Genomic DNA, 20,366 nt, shown 5'->3' with positions numbered 1-20,366 from the left:
CTTTCATTCTGCTCAAAGCATCAAACTGTATAAAAGAAATATTCAGTGAAGGGCATAGCGGCATCTCCCTGACTTTATTTGTCGGTGGAAACAATACTTGCATACAGCAAGTAACCCTGGTGTTCACCGTTACCAGATAGGCAATTCCCGGAAGCATTCCATAGCAACCTTGATCGTTCAGCATCAAAAAACTCCCATTCAAAAGTAACTCAAATGCTGGTGTGATCACAGCAGCTGGAGTGCCTTTTATGTGGCAAGACAGATTCGCTATTGAACCATTACAGGCTCTGTGCAAAACGATATCTTGGCACATGAGAGAACGGCTTAAAGCGTTCTTACAGTTTGTACCTCTAAGAAACACTTCTCGATCCCCACTGCAGCATCGAAATCTATATGGTACGTTTTCAGTGCTGATGTTGGTGCAAACTTATAAAAATATGAGGCTGGATTTGTTGTGTTAAACCCTGAAAAGTATGCAAATTTCGGTGCAAACACTTGTGAGCTACTTTTTGGTGGTGTTGGGCAATGTTCCCACTGATGGTACTCAAAAACATTCCTAGCTGAAATGGATTTGTGCAGGAAATGATGACCATAATATTGGTAACAGTACAATTGTCATTTTGCTCCCTCGCTGTCGCCAACTTGACGTTGAGGACCGTGAGCGAGCACAAAATGCCAACTACTCTACGCGATTTTGCACTGTGCTAAGTGCAATTCGCATAGTGCAAAGTAGCACAAACTACGCAAACTTTGCGAGCGCAGCGTAGTTGGCTGCCCAGGGTTACCATTAATAAGCATACTAAAAGTTAGTACTTAGCCTAGCTAGAAAAGAAAAAAAAATATCCCAGAAATTACCCAGAGTTCAGTCCAAGGGGATAACAGGTATGTCTTTTGAAGAAAGTGAAAAAGTTCTTTAATTGTTGCTTGAATGGGTTTTTGGTTGGCATTGTTTCTGGCTCGCTTGGATCCATAGAAAAAGTATCAAAGTTAATGACATAGCCAAAAGCAGTTCAATCAATTGTAGGAATTGCATCAGGATTAGTTGAAATGTTATTTTCCTCTTGACGAGGCATGTTTATGTAGAAGTCTGTATTAGGTTTAATTCTAACTTGTGAATTATTCTGATGTTCATTTTTAATTTGAATGTCTGGTTCAAGTGGAACAGGTTCAATAGCATTGTTGCTTAGTCCTTCATTCCTTACAGGTGGCTGTTCAAACATGATGAGTCTTTCTGTTTGAACTTCTTGGATTGTAGCTAGAGGAGGGTGTCTGCTACAGTGGAGTCCACAAGTCCTACTGTTTAGTATCGGCCACATAGTTAGGTTTGATTAAGTCGATTGAGACAAATCTTTTCTCCTTTTTTCCGGCAAGAGGCGGGAGCAGCACCGTTCGTGTTCTGTGTGCTGCAAGGACTGGTACAGGTGTTTTGAATAAAGGTCCAAATTATTTTTTGTCCGCAATTTTTTCTCTGACCAGATCCCCGACTTTTGGGATCCACACAGGTCGTGCCGTGACTACCGTGACTTCCTCAGTGGCGGTCAGCTTTAGATGGACTTTGCTTTGTTTTGTCCTGGATTCATTTAGATCCTGTAAAACAGCCAAACGATCATGGATATCGAATGGTTTTTCATCCGCCACTGCACCTTCACAATCAAGATCAGGTACCCACATTTGTGTCCCAAAGAGGACTTCATATGGAGTGACACCCCCTAGAGAATTTCTTGGCTGATTGTTTAATGCCCGCTGTACCCGATAAAGGTGTTTGACCCATCTACCGCCCTTGCCTAATACCCTAGCTGTTAAAGATTGCTTTAAGTCATGGTTTTTCCTCTCCACAACCGCATTTCCCTCAGGATGGTATGGGGATGAGAACTGCAATGCTACGCCCATTCCTTCCATGGACTCTTTGTAAGCCTGAGAGCTAAATGCAGGGCCGCGGTCAGAATGTAATGGTCTAACTGAGTTTGTGCCGATAAAGACTCACAAATCTTTTATAACAGTTTGAGCATCAGCAGAGTGCTGAGGCCATACCCATAGAAATCTTGAGCAGGAATCCACTGCAACCATAATATATTTGTAAGCCCCATCCGTTTGTAAGGGGCCGCAGTGGTCCAAGTACACCCACTTGAGAGGTTTGTTTGATTTTAATAAGGGCGTCTGTGCTGGGCTTGCAAAGATGGAGCCTTTCATCTGCTGGCAGATGTCGCATTTCAAGGCATAGTCTTTAGTTTGCTTAGTTAACCCTGGCCACCAATCACGCTGTTTCAGTAAAGAAATAGTCGCTGTAACGCCTGTGTGCTCAAAGCTCAAACTCTCATGTGCAGCTAGTATTAAACCTTGCCTACGATCCATATTTGGCATTACTCTATCCCCTACTCCAGGAATCTGAGTATATGGAATGTTTTGTGCATCTAACTTGTAGGAGTATTTGAGTGGAATTTTTTTTGGTACTGCTGACCCGCCTGTGCATGAAGCAAATACAGCTACCATAATATATCTGTCTATTCTCGTTTTTGAATGAGTGAGTGCAGCTACAGAAGCCATGCAAACAGCCCCCTCTGCGGCTTCATCAGCCAATGAATTCCCTGCAACGTGAAAGCCATCACGTTGATGAATCAGTGTATGGATCACGTGAGTCCTCGGTAACTCGGCTTTCAACTCTGCTACCTGTTCCCATAGCATAATTGTGCCACCTTTCACACTTTTGATCCTGTTTTGTTCCCAATGTTGTAAGTACTCATTGTATGACTGTACACAGTAAAAAGAATCACACACGATTAGTATGTGGAATTTGTGATCCGTATTGACAAGTGCCAATATCAGTGCTTTTAATTCTGCCAACTGTGCCATGCTTAGAGATTGTGTTTTTGTGCAACTAGGGTTGAACTTGCCATCCCTCTTTCTCTCTGTCGTCATTCATCTTTCTCCCACTCTTTCTATCTTCACAACCTTTTCACCTGTTATTTTTTCCGTATATGCCAGTTTTCATGTCCATATAAAGAAGAATGATGGATTCAACCCAGATCTGTGACTAGAGGTGATTGTCTGAAAAGTGTCAGCGCTCCGTCTATCATCTCCTTGTGCTTGCTCAGTTTTCATGTCCATCAGCATGATTCTCTACATCTCCGACTATCGCCTGACAACCTCTCAATATCTTTTTCATTATTCATTTTCTCCCTCTCTCCAGATTTATCTTGCTTACTCTCTTTCTCAGTATCAATTCCTTCCTTGCACATTCCCTTCTCTTTTCCCTCTATACCCTTCTTCTTTGTATGCCCCTATCAATATGTATTGTCTCCTATCCCTCTCTTCCACACTATTTTCTCATGTGCAGCTAGTATTAAACCTTGCCTACGATCCATATTTGGCATTACTCTATCCCCCACTCCAAGAATCTGAGCATATGGAATGTTTTGTGCAACTAACTTGTAGGAGTATTTGAGTGGAATTTTTTTTGGTACTGCTGACCCGCCTGTGCATGAAGCAAATACAGCTACCATACTATATCTGTCTATTCTCGTTTTTGAATGAGTGAGTGCAGCTACAGAAGCCATGCAAACAGCCCCCTCTGCGGCTTCATCAGCCAATGAATTCCCTGCAACGTGAAAGCCATCACGTTGATGAATCAGTGTATGGCTCACGTGAGTCCTCGGTAGCTCGGCTTTCAACTCTGCTACCTGTTCCCATAGCATAATTGTGCCACCTTTCACACCTTTGATCCTGTTTTGTTCCCAATGTTGTAAGTACTCATTGTATGACTGTACACAGTAAAAAGAATCACACACGATTAGTATGTGGAATTTGTGATCCGTATTTACAAGTGCCAATATCAGTGCTTTTAATTCTGCCAACTGTGCCATGCTTAGAGATTGTGTTTTTGTGCAACTAGGGTTGAACTTGCCATCCCTCTTTCTCTCTGTCGTCATTCATCTTTCTCCCACTCTTTCTATCTTCACAACATTTTCACCTGTTATTTTTTCCGTATATGCCAGTTTTCATGTCCATATAAAGAAGAATGATGGATTCAACCCAGATCTGTGACTAGAGGTGAGTGTCTGAAAATTGTCAGCGCTCCGTCTATCATCTCCTTGTGTTTGCTCAGTTTTCATGTCCATCAGCATGATTCTCTACATCTCCGACTATCGCCTGACAACCTCTCAATATCTTTTTCATTATTCATTTTCTCCCTCTCTCCAGCTTTATCTTGCTTGCTCTCTTTCTCACTATCAATTCCTTCCTTGCACATTCCCTTCTCTTTGCCCTCTATACCCTTCTTCTTTGTATGCCCCTATCAATATGTATTGTCTCCTATCCCTCTCTTCCACACTATTTTCTCATGTGCAGCTAGTATTAAACCTTGCCTACGATCCATATTTGGCATTACTCTATCCCCCACTCCAGGAATCTGAGTATATGGAATGTTTTGTGCAACTAACTTGTAGGAGTATTTGAGTGGAATTTTTTTTGGTACTGCTGACCCGCCTGTGCATGAAGCAAATGCAGCTACCATAATATATCTGTCTATTCTCGTTTTTGAATGAGTGAGTGCAGCTACAGAAGCCATGCAAACAGCCCCCTCTGCAGCTTCATCAGTCAATGAATTCCCTGCAATGTGAAAGCCCTCACGTTGATGAATCAGTGTATGGATCACGTGAGTCCTCGGTAGCTCGGCTTTCAACTCTCCTACCTGTTCCCATAGCATAATTGTGCCACCTTTCACACCTTTGATCCTGTTTTGTTACCAATGTTGTAAGTACTCATTGTATGACTGTACACAGTAAAAAGAATCCCACACGATTAGTATGTGGAATTTGTGATCCGTATTTACAAGTGCCAATATCAGTGCTTTTAATTCTGCCAACTGTGCCATGCTTAGAGAATGTGTTTTTGTGCAACTAGGGTTGAACTTGCCATCCCTCTTTCTCTCTGTCGTCATTCATCTTTCTCCCACTCTTTCTATCTTCACAACATTTTCATCTGTTATTTTTTCCGTATATGCCAGTTTTCATGTCCATATAAAGAAGAATGATGGATTCAACCCAGATCTGTGACTAGAGGTGAGTATCTGAAAAGTGTCAGCGCTCCGTCTATCATCTCCTTGTGTTTGCTCAGTTTTCATGTCCATCAGCATGATTATCTACATCTCCGACTATCGCCTGACAACCTCTCAATATCTTTTTCATTATTCATTTTCTCCCTCTCTCCAGCTTTATCTTGCTTGCTCTCTTTCTCAGTATCAATTCCTTCCTTGCACATTCCCTTCTCTTTGCCCTCTATACCCTTCTTCTTTGCATGCCCCTATCAATATGTATTGTCTCCTATCCCTCTCTTCCACACTATTTTCTCATGTGCAGCTAGTATTAAACCTTGCCTACAATCCATATTTGGCATTACTCTATCCCCCACTCCAGGAATCTGAGTATATGGAATGTTTTGTGCAACTAACTTGTAGGAGTATTTGAGTGGAATTATTTTTGGTACTGCTGACCCGCCTGTGCATGAAGCAAATACAGCTACCATAATATATCTGTCTATTCTCGTTTTTGAATGAGTGAGTGCAGCTACAGAAGCCATGCAAACAGCCCCCTCTGCGGCTTCATCAGCCAATGAATTCACTGCAACGTGAAAGCCATCACGTTGATGAATCAGTGTATGGATCACGTGAGTCCTCGGTAGCTCGGCTTTCAACTCTGCTACCTGTTCCCATAGCATAATTGTGCCACCTTTCACACCTTTGATCCTGTTTTGTTCCCAATGTTGTAAGTACTCATTGTATGACTGTACACAGTAAAAAGAATCACACACGATTAGTATGTGGAATTTGTGATCCGTATTTACAAGTGCCAATATCAGTGCTTTTAATTCCGCCAACTGTGCCATGCGTAGAGATTGTGTTTTTGTGCAACTAGGGTTGAACTTGCCATCCCTCTTTCTCTCTGTCGTCATTCATCTTTCTGCCACTCTTTCTATCTTCACAACATTTTCACCTGTTATTTTTTCCGTATATGCCAGTATTCATGTCCATATAAAGAAGAATGATGGATTCAACCCAGATCTGTGACTAGAGGTGAGTGTCTGAAAAGTGTCAGCGCTCCGTCTATCATCTCCTTGTGTTTGCTCAGTTTTCATGTCCATCAGCATGATTATCTACATCTCCGACTATCGCCTGACAACCTCTCAATATCTTTTTCATTATTCATTTTCTCCCTCTCTCCAGCTTTATCTTGCTTGCTCTCTTTCTCAGTATCAATTCCTTCCTTGCACATTCCCTTCTCTTTGCCCTCTATACCCTTCTTCTTTGTATGCCCATATCAATATGTATTGTCTCCTATCCCTCTCTTCCACACTATTTTCTCATGTGCAGCTAGTATTAAACCTTGCCTACGATCCATATTTGGCATTACTCTATCCCCCACTCCAAGAATCTGAGCATATGGAATGTTTTGTGCAACTAACTTGTAGGAGTATTTGAGTGGAATTTTTTTTGGTACTGCTGACCCGCCTGTGCATGAAGCAAATACAGCTACCATACTATATCTGTCTATTCTCGTTTTTGAATGAGTGAGTGCAGCTACAGAAGCCATGCAAACAGCCCCCTCTGCGGCTTCATCAGCCAATGAATTCCCTGCAACGTGAAAGCCATCACGTTGATGAATCAGTGTATGGCTCACGTGAGTCCTCGGTAGCTCGGCTTTCAACTCTGCTACCTGTTCCCATAGCATAATTGTGCCACCTTTCACACCTTTGATCCTGTTTTGTTCCCAATGTTGTAAGTACTCATTGTATGACTGTACACAGTAAAAAGAATAACACACGATTAGTATGTGGAATTTGTGATCCGTATTTACAAGTGCCAATATCAGTGCTTTTAATTCTGCCAACTGTGCCATGCTTAGAGATTGTGTTTTTGTGCAACTAGGGTTGAACTTGCCATCCCTCTTTCTCTCTGTCGTCATTCATCTTTCTCCCACTCTTTCTATCTTCACAACATTTTCACCTGTTATTTTTTCCGTATATGCCAGTTTTCATGTCCATATAAAGAAGAATGATGGATTCAACCCAGATCTGTGACTAGAGGTGAGTGTCTGAAAATTGTCAGCGCTCCGTCTATCATCTCCTTGTGTTTGCTCAGTTTTCATGTCCATCAGCATGATTCTCTACATCTCCGACTATCGCCTGACAACCTCTCAATATCTTTTTCATTATTCATTTTCTCCCTCTCTCCAGCTTTATCTTGCTTGCTCTCTTTCTCAGTATCAATTCCTTCCTTGCACATTCCCTTCTCTTTGCCCTCTATACCCTTCTTCTTTGTATGCCCCTATCAATATGTATTGTCTCCTATCCCTCTCTTCCACACTATTTTCTCATGTGCAGCTAGTATTAAACCTTGCCTACAATCCATATTTGGCATTACTCTATCCCCCACTCCAGGAATCTGAGTATATGGAATGTTTTGTGCAACTAACTTGTAGGAGTATTTGAGTGGAATTTTTTTTGGTACTGCTGACCCGCCTGTGCATGAAGCAAATACAGCTACCATAATATATCTGTCTATTCTCGTTTTTGAATGAGTGAGTGCAGCTACAGAAGCCATGCAAACAGCCCCCTCTGCGGCTTCATCAGCCAATGAATTCACTGCAACGTGAAAGCCATCACGTTGATGAATCAGTGTATGGATCACGTGAGTCCTCGGTAGCTCGGCTTTCAACTCTGCTACCTGTTCCCATAGCATAATTGTGCCACCTTTCACACCTTTGATCCTGTTTTGTTCCCAATGTTGTAAGTACTCATTGTATGACTGTACACAGTAAAAAGAATCACACACGATTAGTATGTGGAATTTGTGATCCGTATTTACAAGTGCCAATATCAGTGCTTTTAATTCCGCCACTGTGCCATGCGTAGAGATTGTGTTTTTGTGCAACTAGGGTTGAACTTGCCATCCCTCTTTCTCTCTGTCGTCATTCATCTTTCTCCCACTCTTTCTATCTTCACAACATTTTCACCTGTTATTTTTTCCGTATATGCCAGTTTTCATGTCCATATAAAGAAGAATGATGGATTCAACCCAGATCTGTGACTAGAGGTGAGTGTCTGAAAAGTGTCAGCGCTCCGTCTATCATCTCCTTGTGTTTGCTCAGTTTTCATGTCCATCAGCATGATTCTCTACATCTCCGACTATCGCCTGACAACCTCTCAATATCTTTTTCATTATTCATTTTCTCCCTCTCTCCAGCTTTATCTTGCTTGCTCTCTTTCTCAGTATCAATTCCTTCCTTGCACATTCCCTTCTCTTTGCCCTCTATACCCTTCTTCTTTGTATGCCCATATCAATATGTATTGTCTCCTATCCCTCTCTTCCACACTATTTTCTGTTCATTATATGCCTAAGTCTTCTTTTTTCCCCTCATATCCCTCACTCTCCTTTTCTCTTTCCCCCTTCCTATCTGTCTCTTCCTCAATATATATAGTTGTGTATCTCTCTTCATTTCTCCGTCTCTCTGTTTCTTTTGAATTTCTCATAAATAAAAGCCTGGATATGCCTGACAAGTTTCTCTGCTGTAACACCAATCATCTGCATTTCCTGATTAAAATTAATAATTCAGCCATTAATAGAAGGAGACACATTTAATGAAGAATTCACAATCCCTTGCCTTACAATTGGCTATATAAATAAATTGCACTTTTAATCCAGTATCATTGTTGTTATTGATGATATATTAATATGCTTGTAGATGTCTATACAGCACCCAGCTGAGATCAAGGAACCTTGAGGTACCAGGGCACAACAGTGCAAGGGGAAGATGTTTCAAGATGATGTACATAGCCATGGAAGGAAATCAACATTTCGCGTTTCACGCCCCAAACTTTGTGCGAATGGAGGTTCTCATCTGTTCGGTTTTGATGCTGTAGATTATTGGGTTCAGAGCTGGTGGTACTACAAGCAAAATGCCACTCAACAGGAATCGTGCAGGAATTGAATCCTTCTGTGCATACCTGCTGACGAACGTCAAAGTGATCAGTGGGATGTAAAACAGCAGAACAATACAGATGTGGCTCACACAGGTGTTCAGTGCCTTCAAGTTTTCTGCTTGACCTGCTCTGCTCAGAACAGCCTTCAGGATGAGCCCATATGAAAGCAGAATAAGCACTGCATCAATGGGATATGTGGTGAGTACCACGGCCAAGCTGTATGCACCAGTAATGGTAGGATCCGCGCATACCAACTTCATGACATCGGTTTGGTAGCAGAAGGCATATGAGAGATCATGTTTATCACAGTATGGAGGAATCGTCAACAAAAATGGCATAGGGAAATGAAGGCAAAAGCATCTTATCAGAGCCACCATCCCCATCTTGGAAATGTTTGGATGCAATATTGATGCATATCTCAGAGGGTTACATATGGCTACATAGCGGTCAAAGGCCATGGCCATCAAAATGGAAGATTCCATGGCACAAAGCGTGTGTATAAATAAGAGCTGAGTCAAGCAGGCAAAAAAGTGGATTGTCCTGGAGTCAAAAAAGAACAATTTGAGTGTTGTGGATAATGTAGCGAGAGTCAAGCAAAGATCATTTATTGCAAGCATAGAAAGAAAAATGTACATGGGCTCTCTGAGCTGGTTGTCTACTTTTATGATGAACAAAATGATTCCGTTTCCCAAAATGGAGAGAAGATACAGGAAACATAGAGCAAGAGACAGCCACAGGTTTATGTGGTTTGCATCTGCCCCAGGAAATCCCGCCAGTCTGAGCCATAGATGATTGATGTCACTGGAATTAACAGTTGGCATGATGTGCTGTTGGATCTGTGGTTTAAAATATATACATTTAGTCAAAACAATCTTTATTTTTAATCAGCAAACAATTACATTCAATCTATATGAAAATGTTTCTTTACATCAAGCCATGCCATGTAGGTTTACAGCCAAACAACCACTGCATAGGATAACATTAATGCCTATACACGTGGTCAATTCTTCTACTTTGGTTTGATTAGCAATTTTTGTAAATTATTTCCTTTAGAAAAAAAGGACAGAGTGAAAAAAAGTTCCAGTAAATTGTATTACACCTTTACATTCATCATATTGTCATTAGGCCAGGGTGGTAAATTCCGTTCCTCTTGCGAAATTTGCAGAATATGGGTAATTTTGCGTTCCGCGGAGAATGCAGAATTGCCCAAAATTCTGCGTTCCGCGGCTTCACGGATTTTTTAGCTTGTTCCGTTCTCAAAATGTGTGTTCGCAAGATATTTCTCCCCAAACACGCAAACAGCGATCGCGAACAGGAAAAAAGCATTGCGAACAAGCAATTTCCACGTGATCGCGGAACATCAGAGAGATTTTTTACCGTTTCGCAGAACTTTGCGTAGCGCGACTACACAAATTCCACCCACCACTAATTGTCATTCCAAGTAGTGAGACAGATAACAAAAGTATCTAATCAATGGCAGGATTTTACAGGCCAAAAATAAACCAGTAGGATTCCTCCAACCCAAAAACCTCATATTGCATTTCATTTTCAGAACTAACGTGACAATGAATCTTCATCATCATATTTCTGCTTGAGTTATGTTGTGGGGGCTATTCACAAAGGTAACTTTACACATGAGTAAATCTACATGTGTAAGGTTACTCTTACACTTTTGAGTAACTTTACTGTCTGGGACGCCAGCCTCCTATACGTGGTCTAGTTATTTAACTTGCGCATTGGTTGTGCACGCTCACCCTCTTGGCAACATGGCGTCCCGCAGCTTGTACTCTGCGGTTTGTACAATTGGTGGGAGAAGAATAGAGCCGTGGGCGACAAAGCTGGAAAACCGGGAGTAGGATTGTCAATGGGAGGACAGAGGTAGCAGCCACTTGACAAAGAAAAGCCTCGGACAGATCAGGATTAGCCATCATCAGGAGCTGGAATCCATGATCTCGTGCCTTCAATCAATCAATCAATCAGGTCATTTATAGAGCGCACTACTCACCCGTAGGGTCTCAAGGCGCTGGGTTGGGGGGGGGGTGCCGTTACTGCTCGAACAGCCAGGTCTTGAGCTTCTTCCTGAAGGAGAGGTGGTCTTGGGTCAGGCGCAGGTCGGTTGGGAGAGAGTTCCAGGTCTTGGCGGCTAGGTAGGAGAAGGACCTTCCTCCTGTTGTCGCTCTTTGGATGCGGGGGACGGCGGCGAGGGCGTGGCTGGTTGATCTGAGGAGGCGCTTGGGAGTGTAGAAGTTGATCCGGTTGTTGAGGTAGCTCGGGCCTTGGTCGTGTAGGGCTTTGTGCGCGTGGGTGAGGAGACGGAAGGTGATTCTCTTGTTGACCGGGAGCCAGTGCAGATCTCTCAGGTGTCCGGAGATGTGGCTGCTTCGGGGGATGTCGAGGATGAGTCTGGCCGAGGCGTTCTGGATCCGCTGGAGTCTCTTCTGGAGCTTGGCGGTGGTTCCGGCGTAGAGGGCGTTGCCGTAGTCCAGTCGGCTGGTGACAAGGGCCTGGGTGACCGTCTTCCTCGTCTCGGTGGGGATCCACCGGAAGATCTTACGTAGCATGCGCAGGATGTTGAAGCAAGACGAGGAGACGGCGTTTACTTGTCTGGTCATGGAGAGGGAGGAGTCCAGGATGAAGCCCAGGTTGCGTGCGTGGTCCGTCGGTTTGGGTGCGGTGCCCAGGGCGGGGGGCCACCAGGAGTCGTCCCAGGCGGAGGGCGAGGAGCCCAGGATGAGGACCTCCGTCTTGTCCGAGTTCAGTTTCAGGCGGCTGGTTGTCATCCATTCGGCTACCTCTCTCATCCCTTCGTGCAGGTTGGCTCTGGCGGTGGTGGGGTCGTTGGTCAGGGAGAGGATCAGCTGGGTGTCGTCGGCGTAGGAGATTATGTTGAGGTTGTGTTGGCGTGCGATGGCCGCGAGGGGGCTCATGTAGACGTTGAAGAGGGTGGGGCTCAGTGAGGATCCTTGAGGGACGCCGCAGATGACTTTGGTGGCCTCTGACTTGTACGGTGGTAGGCGGACTCTCTGTGTTCTTCCGTCGAGGAAGGAGGTGATCCATTCCAGTGCCTTGTCCTGGATTCCGATGTTGCCGAGGCGCTGTACTAGGGTGCGGTGGCAGACAGTGTCGAAAGCCGCGGAGAGGTCCAGGAGGATGAGGGCCGCTGTTTCTCCGTTGTCCATCAGAGTTCGTATGTCATCGGTGGCAGCGATGAGGGCGGTCTCGGTGCTGTGGTTCGCTCGGAAGCCAGACTGTGAGGGGTCGAGGGATCCATTCGTCTCGAGGAAGGCAGCCAGCTGTTTGTTGACGGTCTTCTCGATGACTTTGGCCGGGAACGGGAGGAGCGAGATGGGACGGTAGTTCTTGAGGTCGGTGGGGTCTGCTGTGGGTTTCTTGAGAAGAGCGCTGAGTTCGGCGTGCTTCCAGCTCTCAGGGAAGGTGGCGGTGTCGAAGGAGGTGTTGATGATGTCCCGCAGGTGGGGTGCGATGACAGCGTCGGCCTTGTTGAAGACGTGGTGAGGGCAGGGGTCAGTCGGAGATCCGGAATGGATGGAGTTCATTGTGCGGATGGTGTCTTCGGTGCTGATCGGAGTCCAGGCGCGGAGGGTGGTGGTGGGTGGCGTTGTTGCGGTTGTGGCTTGCGTAGGTTGGTTGCTGAAGCTGTTGTGTATGTCCGCGATCTTGTTGTGGAAGTAGGACGCGAGGGAGTTGCAGAGGTCTTGCGACAGGGTGATGTCATTGTTTCCGGCGTTGGGGTTGGAGAGCTCTTTCACGATGTTGAAGAGTTCCTTGCAGTTGTGTGCGTTGTTGTCCAGCCGGTCCTTGTATGTATTTTTCTTGGTGGCGCGGATCAGTTGGTGGTGTTTCCGGGTGGCGAGCTTGAGGGTGGTCCTGTTGTCCGTAGTTGGTTCCCTTCTCCAGACTTTCTCGAGGGCTCGACAGTTCTTCTTGGAGCTCTTGAGTTCGTCGGTGAACCATGGTGTTTTTCTGCTGCAGGGTCTGCTGGGCGGGGTTCTCAGAGGGGCGAGTTCGTCCGCGCCGTTGTTGATCAACTTCGTGAGGTTGTCGGCGGCCTGGCTGGGGTTCGCTGAGCTGGCGGGGGGGTGCTGGCTCAGGGAAGCGGTGAGCTGGTCAGCTGTGATCTTGTTCCAGCTTCTTCGGGCAACCTGTTGCTGGTGGTGGTGGATCGTCGTTCTTTTGAAGCTGAAGTGGACGCAGCTGTGGTCCGTCCAGTGGAGTCCTGTTGCGTGGCTGAAGGTGACGTCTTTGCTGGATGAGAAGACGGCGTCGAGTGTGTGTCCGGCGAGGTGGGTGGGGGTGGTCACCAGTTGCTTGAGTCCGAGGTTGGCGAGGTTGTCGAGCAGGCTGATGGTGTTGCGGTCGCTGTTGTTCTCCAGGTGGAAGTTGAGGTCCCCCAGGAGGATGTAGTCGGCGGAGGGGAGGGCATGCGGGCTGACGAAGTCGGCGATGTCCTCGCTGAATCGTGTGCGTGGACCCGGGGGTCGGTAGATCAGGGTGCCTCTGAGGGTGGTCTTCGGGTTGGTGTGGATCTGGAAGTGCAGGTGTTCAGCGGTGGTTAGGGTGTCGTCGGTGTTGGTCGTGATGCAGATGGTGTCTCTGTGGATGATGGCGATGCCTCCTCCCGTCTGGTTGGCGGTGTGGTCCCTCCGGATGATCTTGTAGCCCTCCGGGATGGCGATGGCGATGTCTGGGGCTGAGGAGGCGTTCATCCAGGTCTCGGTGAGGAAGGCAACGTCAGGGGCGGTGGTGTCGAGGAGGTTCCAGAGTTCTACGGCGTGTCTGTGGACGGAGCGGGTGTTGAGCAGGATGCACTTGAGGTGGTTGCTGCTGATGTTCGGCTTGGCGAGTGCTGGCGCAGGATGCGTCCGGATGCAGGTGAACTTGCAGGCGTGGCAGCTGAAGGGTCCGTGGGTGTGCTTCGGGGCGGCTCGATGACATCCTGGGATGCGGCCGGTGTTGAGTGCGATGAGATCGGCGGCGTTGTAGGTTCGTCGGGTCGGCTTCCGTCGGTGGGGGCCAGGGGTCCTGGCGCTGGTCGCGATCCGGTCACGGACGGGCTCAGACGGGCTTACCTTTGGCGCGCCTTCGGCGCACAATCGGCGCGCCCGCTGCGCGTTAACGCTGCGCGTTCGCACGGTCGCCATTTAAGGCGAAGTGCGCGGGTGGGCGGAGCAGCTGGGAGGCGGGAGCGGGGAGGGAACAGAAGAAAAAAAGGGGCGGGGTCGGCGGTGGTGGCGGGAAGCGGGGGGCGGCGAGGAAGGCGGGAAACACGAGGGAGAACGGGCAGAAACTACGATATACAAGCACAAGTGGAGGTCAAAAAACACTTAACAGGGAAAAAAGCTACGAAGGAAAAAACAAGCACAAATGATGGTCAGAAAACACTTGACAGGGGCAAAAGCTACGAAGGAAAAAACAAGCACAAATGATGGTCAGAAAACACTTGACACGGGCAAAAGCTACGAAGGAAAAAACAAGCACAAATGATTTTAAAAACAGAGCAAAGCAACGGTAGCAGGGTCAGCCGGCAGCGCGGCAGGCAGCGAGGCAGAGGGCACAGCAGGGGGGCACACGCAGCAGCTGGTGGCCGTGCGGCGCGGGTGTGTCCCACAAGTGGGTCACACTCACCTGTGTCGCACGGTCGCCTTTTAAGGCCAAGTGCGCGGGTGGGCGGAGCAGCTGGGAGGCGGGAGCGGGGAGGGAACAGAAGAAAAAAAGGGGCGGGGTCGGCGGCGGTGGCGGGAAGCGGGGGGCGGCGAGGAAGGCCGGAAACACGAGGGAGAACGGGCAGAAACTACGATATACAAGCACAAGTGGAGGTCAAAAAAACACTTAACAGGGAAAAAAGCTACGAAGGAAAAAACAAGCACAAATGATGGTCAGAAAACACTTGACACGGGCAAAAGCTACGAAGGAAAAAACAAGCACAAATGATTTTAAAAACAGAGCAAAGCAACGGTAGCAGGGTCAGCCGGCAGCACGGCAGGCAGCGAGGCAGAGGGCACAGCAGGGGGGCACACGCAGCAGCTGGTGGCCGTGCGGCGCGGGGGTGTCCCACAAGTGATTGAGATGAGTTCAGAAGAAGATGGCCTGAGAGATGCAGAGTATTTTTCAATGTGTAAAGCGCTTTCCCGGTATGCCTTGGTGGAAACAGGAGCGGGCCAGGGAGCTGGGAAACAAGTTTGTAGTTCCACAGGTAAGGCGAGTATCCCTTCATATCTGTTTGATGCATTAATTCCCTTCTCCCTGTGCTCTTGAGTATGCTGAGACATAAGCCGGGGACCAATTCAGTGGGCTTTCTATGGGAAAGTCTGTGCTTTCATATTGAAGAAAAGAACATAGCTTGGCAACCCATAAAAGTACTTTTTCAACCCTGTCCAAAGTAAGTTAAGCCTACATAAAACAAAAGGGAAAAACAGCCTCGAAGTGGAAGTTAAACTCAACCACATGGAAACTTTAGAAATCGCCTCTACTCCTTTAGGCCTAGGTCTCCCTGAGCCTTCCTTGATTAGCCGGGACTTAGCACCCTAAGGGCCATATTATCAAGCAGGGCATTAAAAATTATCGCCGGTTTAGCTGCAGAAAACTGCCGCTAAAGCCGCGATAATGGGCTTGATAATGTAGCCTTGTGAATTCCAATAGAAACACATGTTCTGGTGTGAACATGGTTTTCTATTGGAATTCTTTAAGGGCATATTATCAAGCCCATTATCGCCGCTTCTACGTAATGGATAGGGGTTCTGCCCAAGTTACCCTCCCATACCTGGGCAAGGAGCATCACATAGATGAAAAAGTAGAACGAACGGTACTGAGGGACAAATAAAGCAAAAGCTACTTCAAAACAGGAGACAATTTATTAACCTGTTTTCTTCAATCTTTTTATCAACAATGAATGATATGATTTTTACGAAGGACAAGTATTGAATCACAGAAAGGGAGGTGACCAGACTATATACAGTAATCAGAACTTATAATTACAATATATACAGAATATACAACTATGTACCCTAAACAAAAAGAAAAAACAGGGGAATAAAGAAAGCACAATTAATTATCTGTCGACGCAGTCGCGGTCGCGTTTCCGCCAGTGATATCTTGTGGCTTCATCAGGACAAGGGTACTGGAAAAATATATACACATAATACAATTTATACAATTCCTCAAAACACACTATGCCGCAAGAATAAACTCACCCATTTGTGACGATGCAATGACCACCGGAATATAAGAGACGTGAAACTAATTGAATCACTCCCAAGCCTAAAAAGGCATTTTGTCATTTATAAAGAAAAAACAAGGAGACAAAACCACCAAATCAGCAAAAGGGTGATAAAAGAATACACAGATTATAAAGACCCAGCCACCAAAGACACATTCTTCTATCTACCGTGTGTCTACAATCAGGTATCTGAGGGCATGCAATCAGAAACATGTCAACCCAATTTAACTAAGAAAACGCAGCCACTACGAGGTCTCAATACCTGAGAAATGAAGTACAAGTGCCCCCCCCCCCAAGGGGAATGCGGGGGCACCACCCTGAGGGATACCAACGACCTCCTCCTATCGGCCAATCAGTTCAAGCTCTCCTAAAAGATATGCGGAGAGAGAGCCAAATTCAATTCTATCATACATATAAACTGCAAAGCTCAGAACGTATGTGTACTGCTCAATTGCCATAATCTCCTACTTCGACACTAATTATCGCCGCTTCAGCTGCAGTTTTCTGCCACTAAAATGGCGATAATTTTAACATCCTGCTTGATAATATGCCCCTTAGTTTTAAAGAATATGTGGGCTTGCCAAGAGGCTGAACTTTCTCAGGGTAAAGAAACAACTCAATGGTTGGCCCTTCAGAGCCAAATTCAAGGTAGCTGCCCCCAAGAAAAGCGCTGAAAAGTAGCAAGGAAGGGGCAGACATGAAGGGGTCCAAGACAAAGGCTACAATAAAGATTTCAGGGCTGCATTGGGGGTGGCAGGGCTTGCCCATAATCAAAAGGGCATAGCGTTTCCAATTGCAACAATCTCAATTCTGGCCCTCCCTCAGCTAAATAGTGGAAGGGGTGACAAAGGTTGTTCTGGCCTTTATTAAGTCAGGCAAAGTTTCACAATCGCCAATTTTCATACAAAACAGGAGCTGGAGAGGGATAAGAAGACACAGGGGCGTTCTCCACTCAAAAATCAATCACAACTAAAAGACCCCTAATGCCATTCAGACCAGTACTTTTCTAAGAAGAGCACTCAAAATACAAGCCCTATAAAATACATCATACTTAGGGCTCAGTACTGCTCTGGTACATCTCAGAGACAGACCTTGTGTCAAGGTGGGACTTTTAAATAACAGATGATGGTGCCTACGGCACTCCATGTATAGAAGAAATATACAAGCAAGTTATAGGAAGTGCTTCGCATACGTGATCACCATGATACATACCGACCGGCTTGCTGTATCATCATCAGCACTTTCCTATAGTGGCAGGAGGAACAAGCACAATGAATGTTACTTTTGATGCTGAGTGTGCATAACTAATCCTCAGCTTCTCAAGGGTGCATCATCCTCCTGCAGGCCCTCAAAAAAGGTGGAAGGGATAATAGGTTCCTCTCATAATAAACTTTAAACATGATTTCAAAAAGGCATGTCAAATATATTTTACTATATGCCAAGGTTCATGATTAAAAACATTATAACATTTTTAAACAACATTTTTTAGAACAGTCGACATGTTTCATTGCCAAACAAAACTTACAGGCAAAGAGGACCCAAATGCCATCCAACTGTGCAATATACAAGATGACCACCAGCCGAACACTTACCAGTGGGACATGGTTGAGTAATAGGTCGCCTACACTGTTGGTGGACTGTGGAGACAGCCACACCTGCAGAACTGCAAGAGGGTTATTAAAGAATCAACTGAGACACAAGGTCTGCCTCTGAGATGTACTTAAGCAGTACTGAGCCCTAATTATGACCTATGTTATAGGACTTCTATTTTGAGTGTTCTTCTATAAGAAGTACTGGAGGAGGAGCTCAGTGGTTGGGGTTCAACAAGCTAACCTGCTATGAGATCATGGTCTGTCTCAAACACCTTTATTTATTTTTATTTTATTTATTTATAAAGTTTTATATAGTGCGAACAAGGTCCCGAGGGATATCAGAGTGCTTAACAATAGGATGGAAGGAAGGACATAAATACACAATAGTCATCAGGTAGGGGTAAAAAAGACAAAAAACAGGATTAATCGCAGATTTCAGGACAATTGTACCATGGAGGATAATACAATACAACAGGTATGAAAGGTCCTAGTCATTATTAAGGATTCGTTGTTCAGGCTACTGGTTGTCAAAAATATGTTATTAAGGTTGTTGCCCATCTGGTCGGCGCCAAAGCAATCTGTTCCAGGCAAGTATCGGGCCTTGAGATGCAGAGAGCCGGGTAAATGGTGTTTTATACCATCAAGAAACTCCAAAGGATTATGGCCAGGTTGATCCACCACAAGGGCTGAAGCAGCTAGATCTATAACACTGCATGACTTCAGACCTATGTTTCCGGGGTCCAAAGATCCATGCTTAGTTTTGAACCAGAGATGGTGGCAGAAGGTAATGGCCCCTCAAAGAATCTCTCCTCGTGGACACAGTTGGTTAAAAAAGGAATTGAGAGCCTCTCAGTGGATGTATGACGTTACAATGCACACTTTTACAACGCATACCTTTACAACGCATTTTTTACACCGCAACATCCATTACAACGCACACCATTACAACGCATATCATTACAACGAATTCTTAGAAACTACCTTTACAACTTATTCCACTACAATGCATACTACATTTACAACGCATACCATTACAATGCATTTCTTTACATTGCATATAAGGTAAGTGTTGGATAGTGTAGGGGTTAAAATTACTATTCTAACTCCAGGGGGTGCAACAGTAGGGAAAGTGTTGGATAGTGTAGGGGTTAAAATTACTATTCTAACTCCAGGGGGTACAACAGTAGGGTAAGTATTGGATGGTAAGTTTTGCGTTGTAATGGTATGCGTTGTAATGACTACGTTGTAATGGTATGCGTTGTAGTAGTGTGCGTTGTAGTATCATGCGTTGTAATGACTGCGTTGTAAATGTGTGCGTTGTAATGGATGTTGCGTTGTAAAAGTTTCGTTGTAATGGTAGTGCGTTGTAAAAGTTGCGTTGTAAACGTTGTATACCCTCTCGGTAGATAAACAGATTGAGCCACTTTTATTGTCTATCTAGTAAATACTGTGGATATCATGATGGTAGAAATTGAAAGTTTGGGGACACAACTGGGAGGAATGACAGCTAGAATCTTGGATCTGGAAGATACCCAAAGCTATCTGGTTAAAAATAACTCCATCCTACAAAAGAAACCTGCCTCTGTGATACAACAATTTGAGCATGAAGAAAAGTACTCAAGGAGGTCTAACCTTAGATTTGTTTGTATATCTGAAAGGGAGGAGGGAAAAGTATAGAAGGCTATTGAAAACATGAATGACTTGATTCACACTCAACTCTGGTGGGAAATATGGAGGACCTGAAGATACCGTGTGCACATCAAATGTATGCACATCAAATGTATCCTAATATATCCTGCTCTGTACTATGTTCGTGAATTTTGGGGAAAATAGGATATGCAAAAAGGTGTTGAATAGTGCTAGAAAACATAGAGGTATTAAAATCAGAGATGAGTTTGCTACACAGGTTTTCCCTGACATGTCAAACAAGACTTCGAAGCAGCAAAGGGAATTTCGGCAAATGCTACCATTATTTCAAGCTGCCGGTGGTCAAGCAAAGATTGTACAACTGGCCAGACTCAGAACTTTTTTCAGGGGATTTAATGATAATTAGACAAAACAATCCTTAATCCTTAATCGAACAAATGAAGGTGCAGGCTAATTTGTTTTTGGAGGAATATCAAAACTCTTCTTCTTCAGAAAATATCTGTGAAGCATTTAAGGTAACTATGAAAGGAGGGGTTATTGCATTTCAAACCCATTCAAATGAGTTAGCAAAGCTGAACTTTAGGGAGCTTTCCTAGAGTCTTTATCTGCCTGTGGTGAATCTATCCCATGTGGCTAAACCTCTATATTTTAAGGATAGAGAGTTAGCAAAGTGTGAGCTACAGTTTCTTTTTGATGGATAAGAAACTCATAAATATCAGAACCTTTGATCAATTTTGCCTACCGAAGCTGTCTAGTGAAGCAGCACAAAATGTTGTTCACCCTGTAACACAATTAGAGATAGAGGCTACTGTTAGAGCTTTGTCCAGAATGAACACTGCAGGAGAAGATAAGTTTTCACCAGAGCGGAACCAGATCTGTATCTCACAAGTAATAGGGGTCATGATGGCCCTGTTTAA

At 45.1% G+C, this 20,366-nt stretch overlaps 1 protein-coding gene across 1 annotated transcript; it reads right to left on the bottom strand.

Moving 5' to 3' along the window:
* Window positions 1-8,855: 8,855 nt before the first annotated feature.
* LOC144773984 (olfactory receptor 51G2-like) lies at window positions 8,856-9,794 on the bottom strand. Its single transcript, XM_078659030.1, has one exon. The coding sequence runs from the start codon at window positions 9,792-9,794 to the stop codon at window positions 8,856-8,858; it is 939 nt and encodes a 312-aa protein (XP_078515156.1).
* Between the last annotated feature and the right edge of the window lie 10,572 nt (window positions 9,795-20,366).

The sequence above is a fragment of the Lissotriton helveticus genome, chromosome 8 (assembly GCF_964261635.1).
Source record: "Lissotriton helveticus chromosome 8, aLisHel1.1, whole genome shotgun sequence".
Taxonomy (NCBI): domain Eukaryota; kingdom Metazoa; phylum Chordata; class Amphibia; order Caudata; family Salamandridae; genus Lissotriton; species Lissotriton helveticus.
The sequence above is the reverse complement of the archived record's forward strand: the minus strand, read 5'-3'. Positions and strand labels throughout refer to the sequence as shown.

Coding starts and splice junctions, on each gene's coding strand:
- LOC144773984 (XM_078659030.1), bottom strand. CDS start 9,794: ATGCCAACTGTTAATTCCAGTGACATCAATCATCTATGGCTCAGACTG.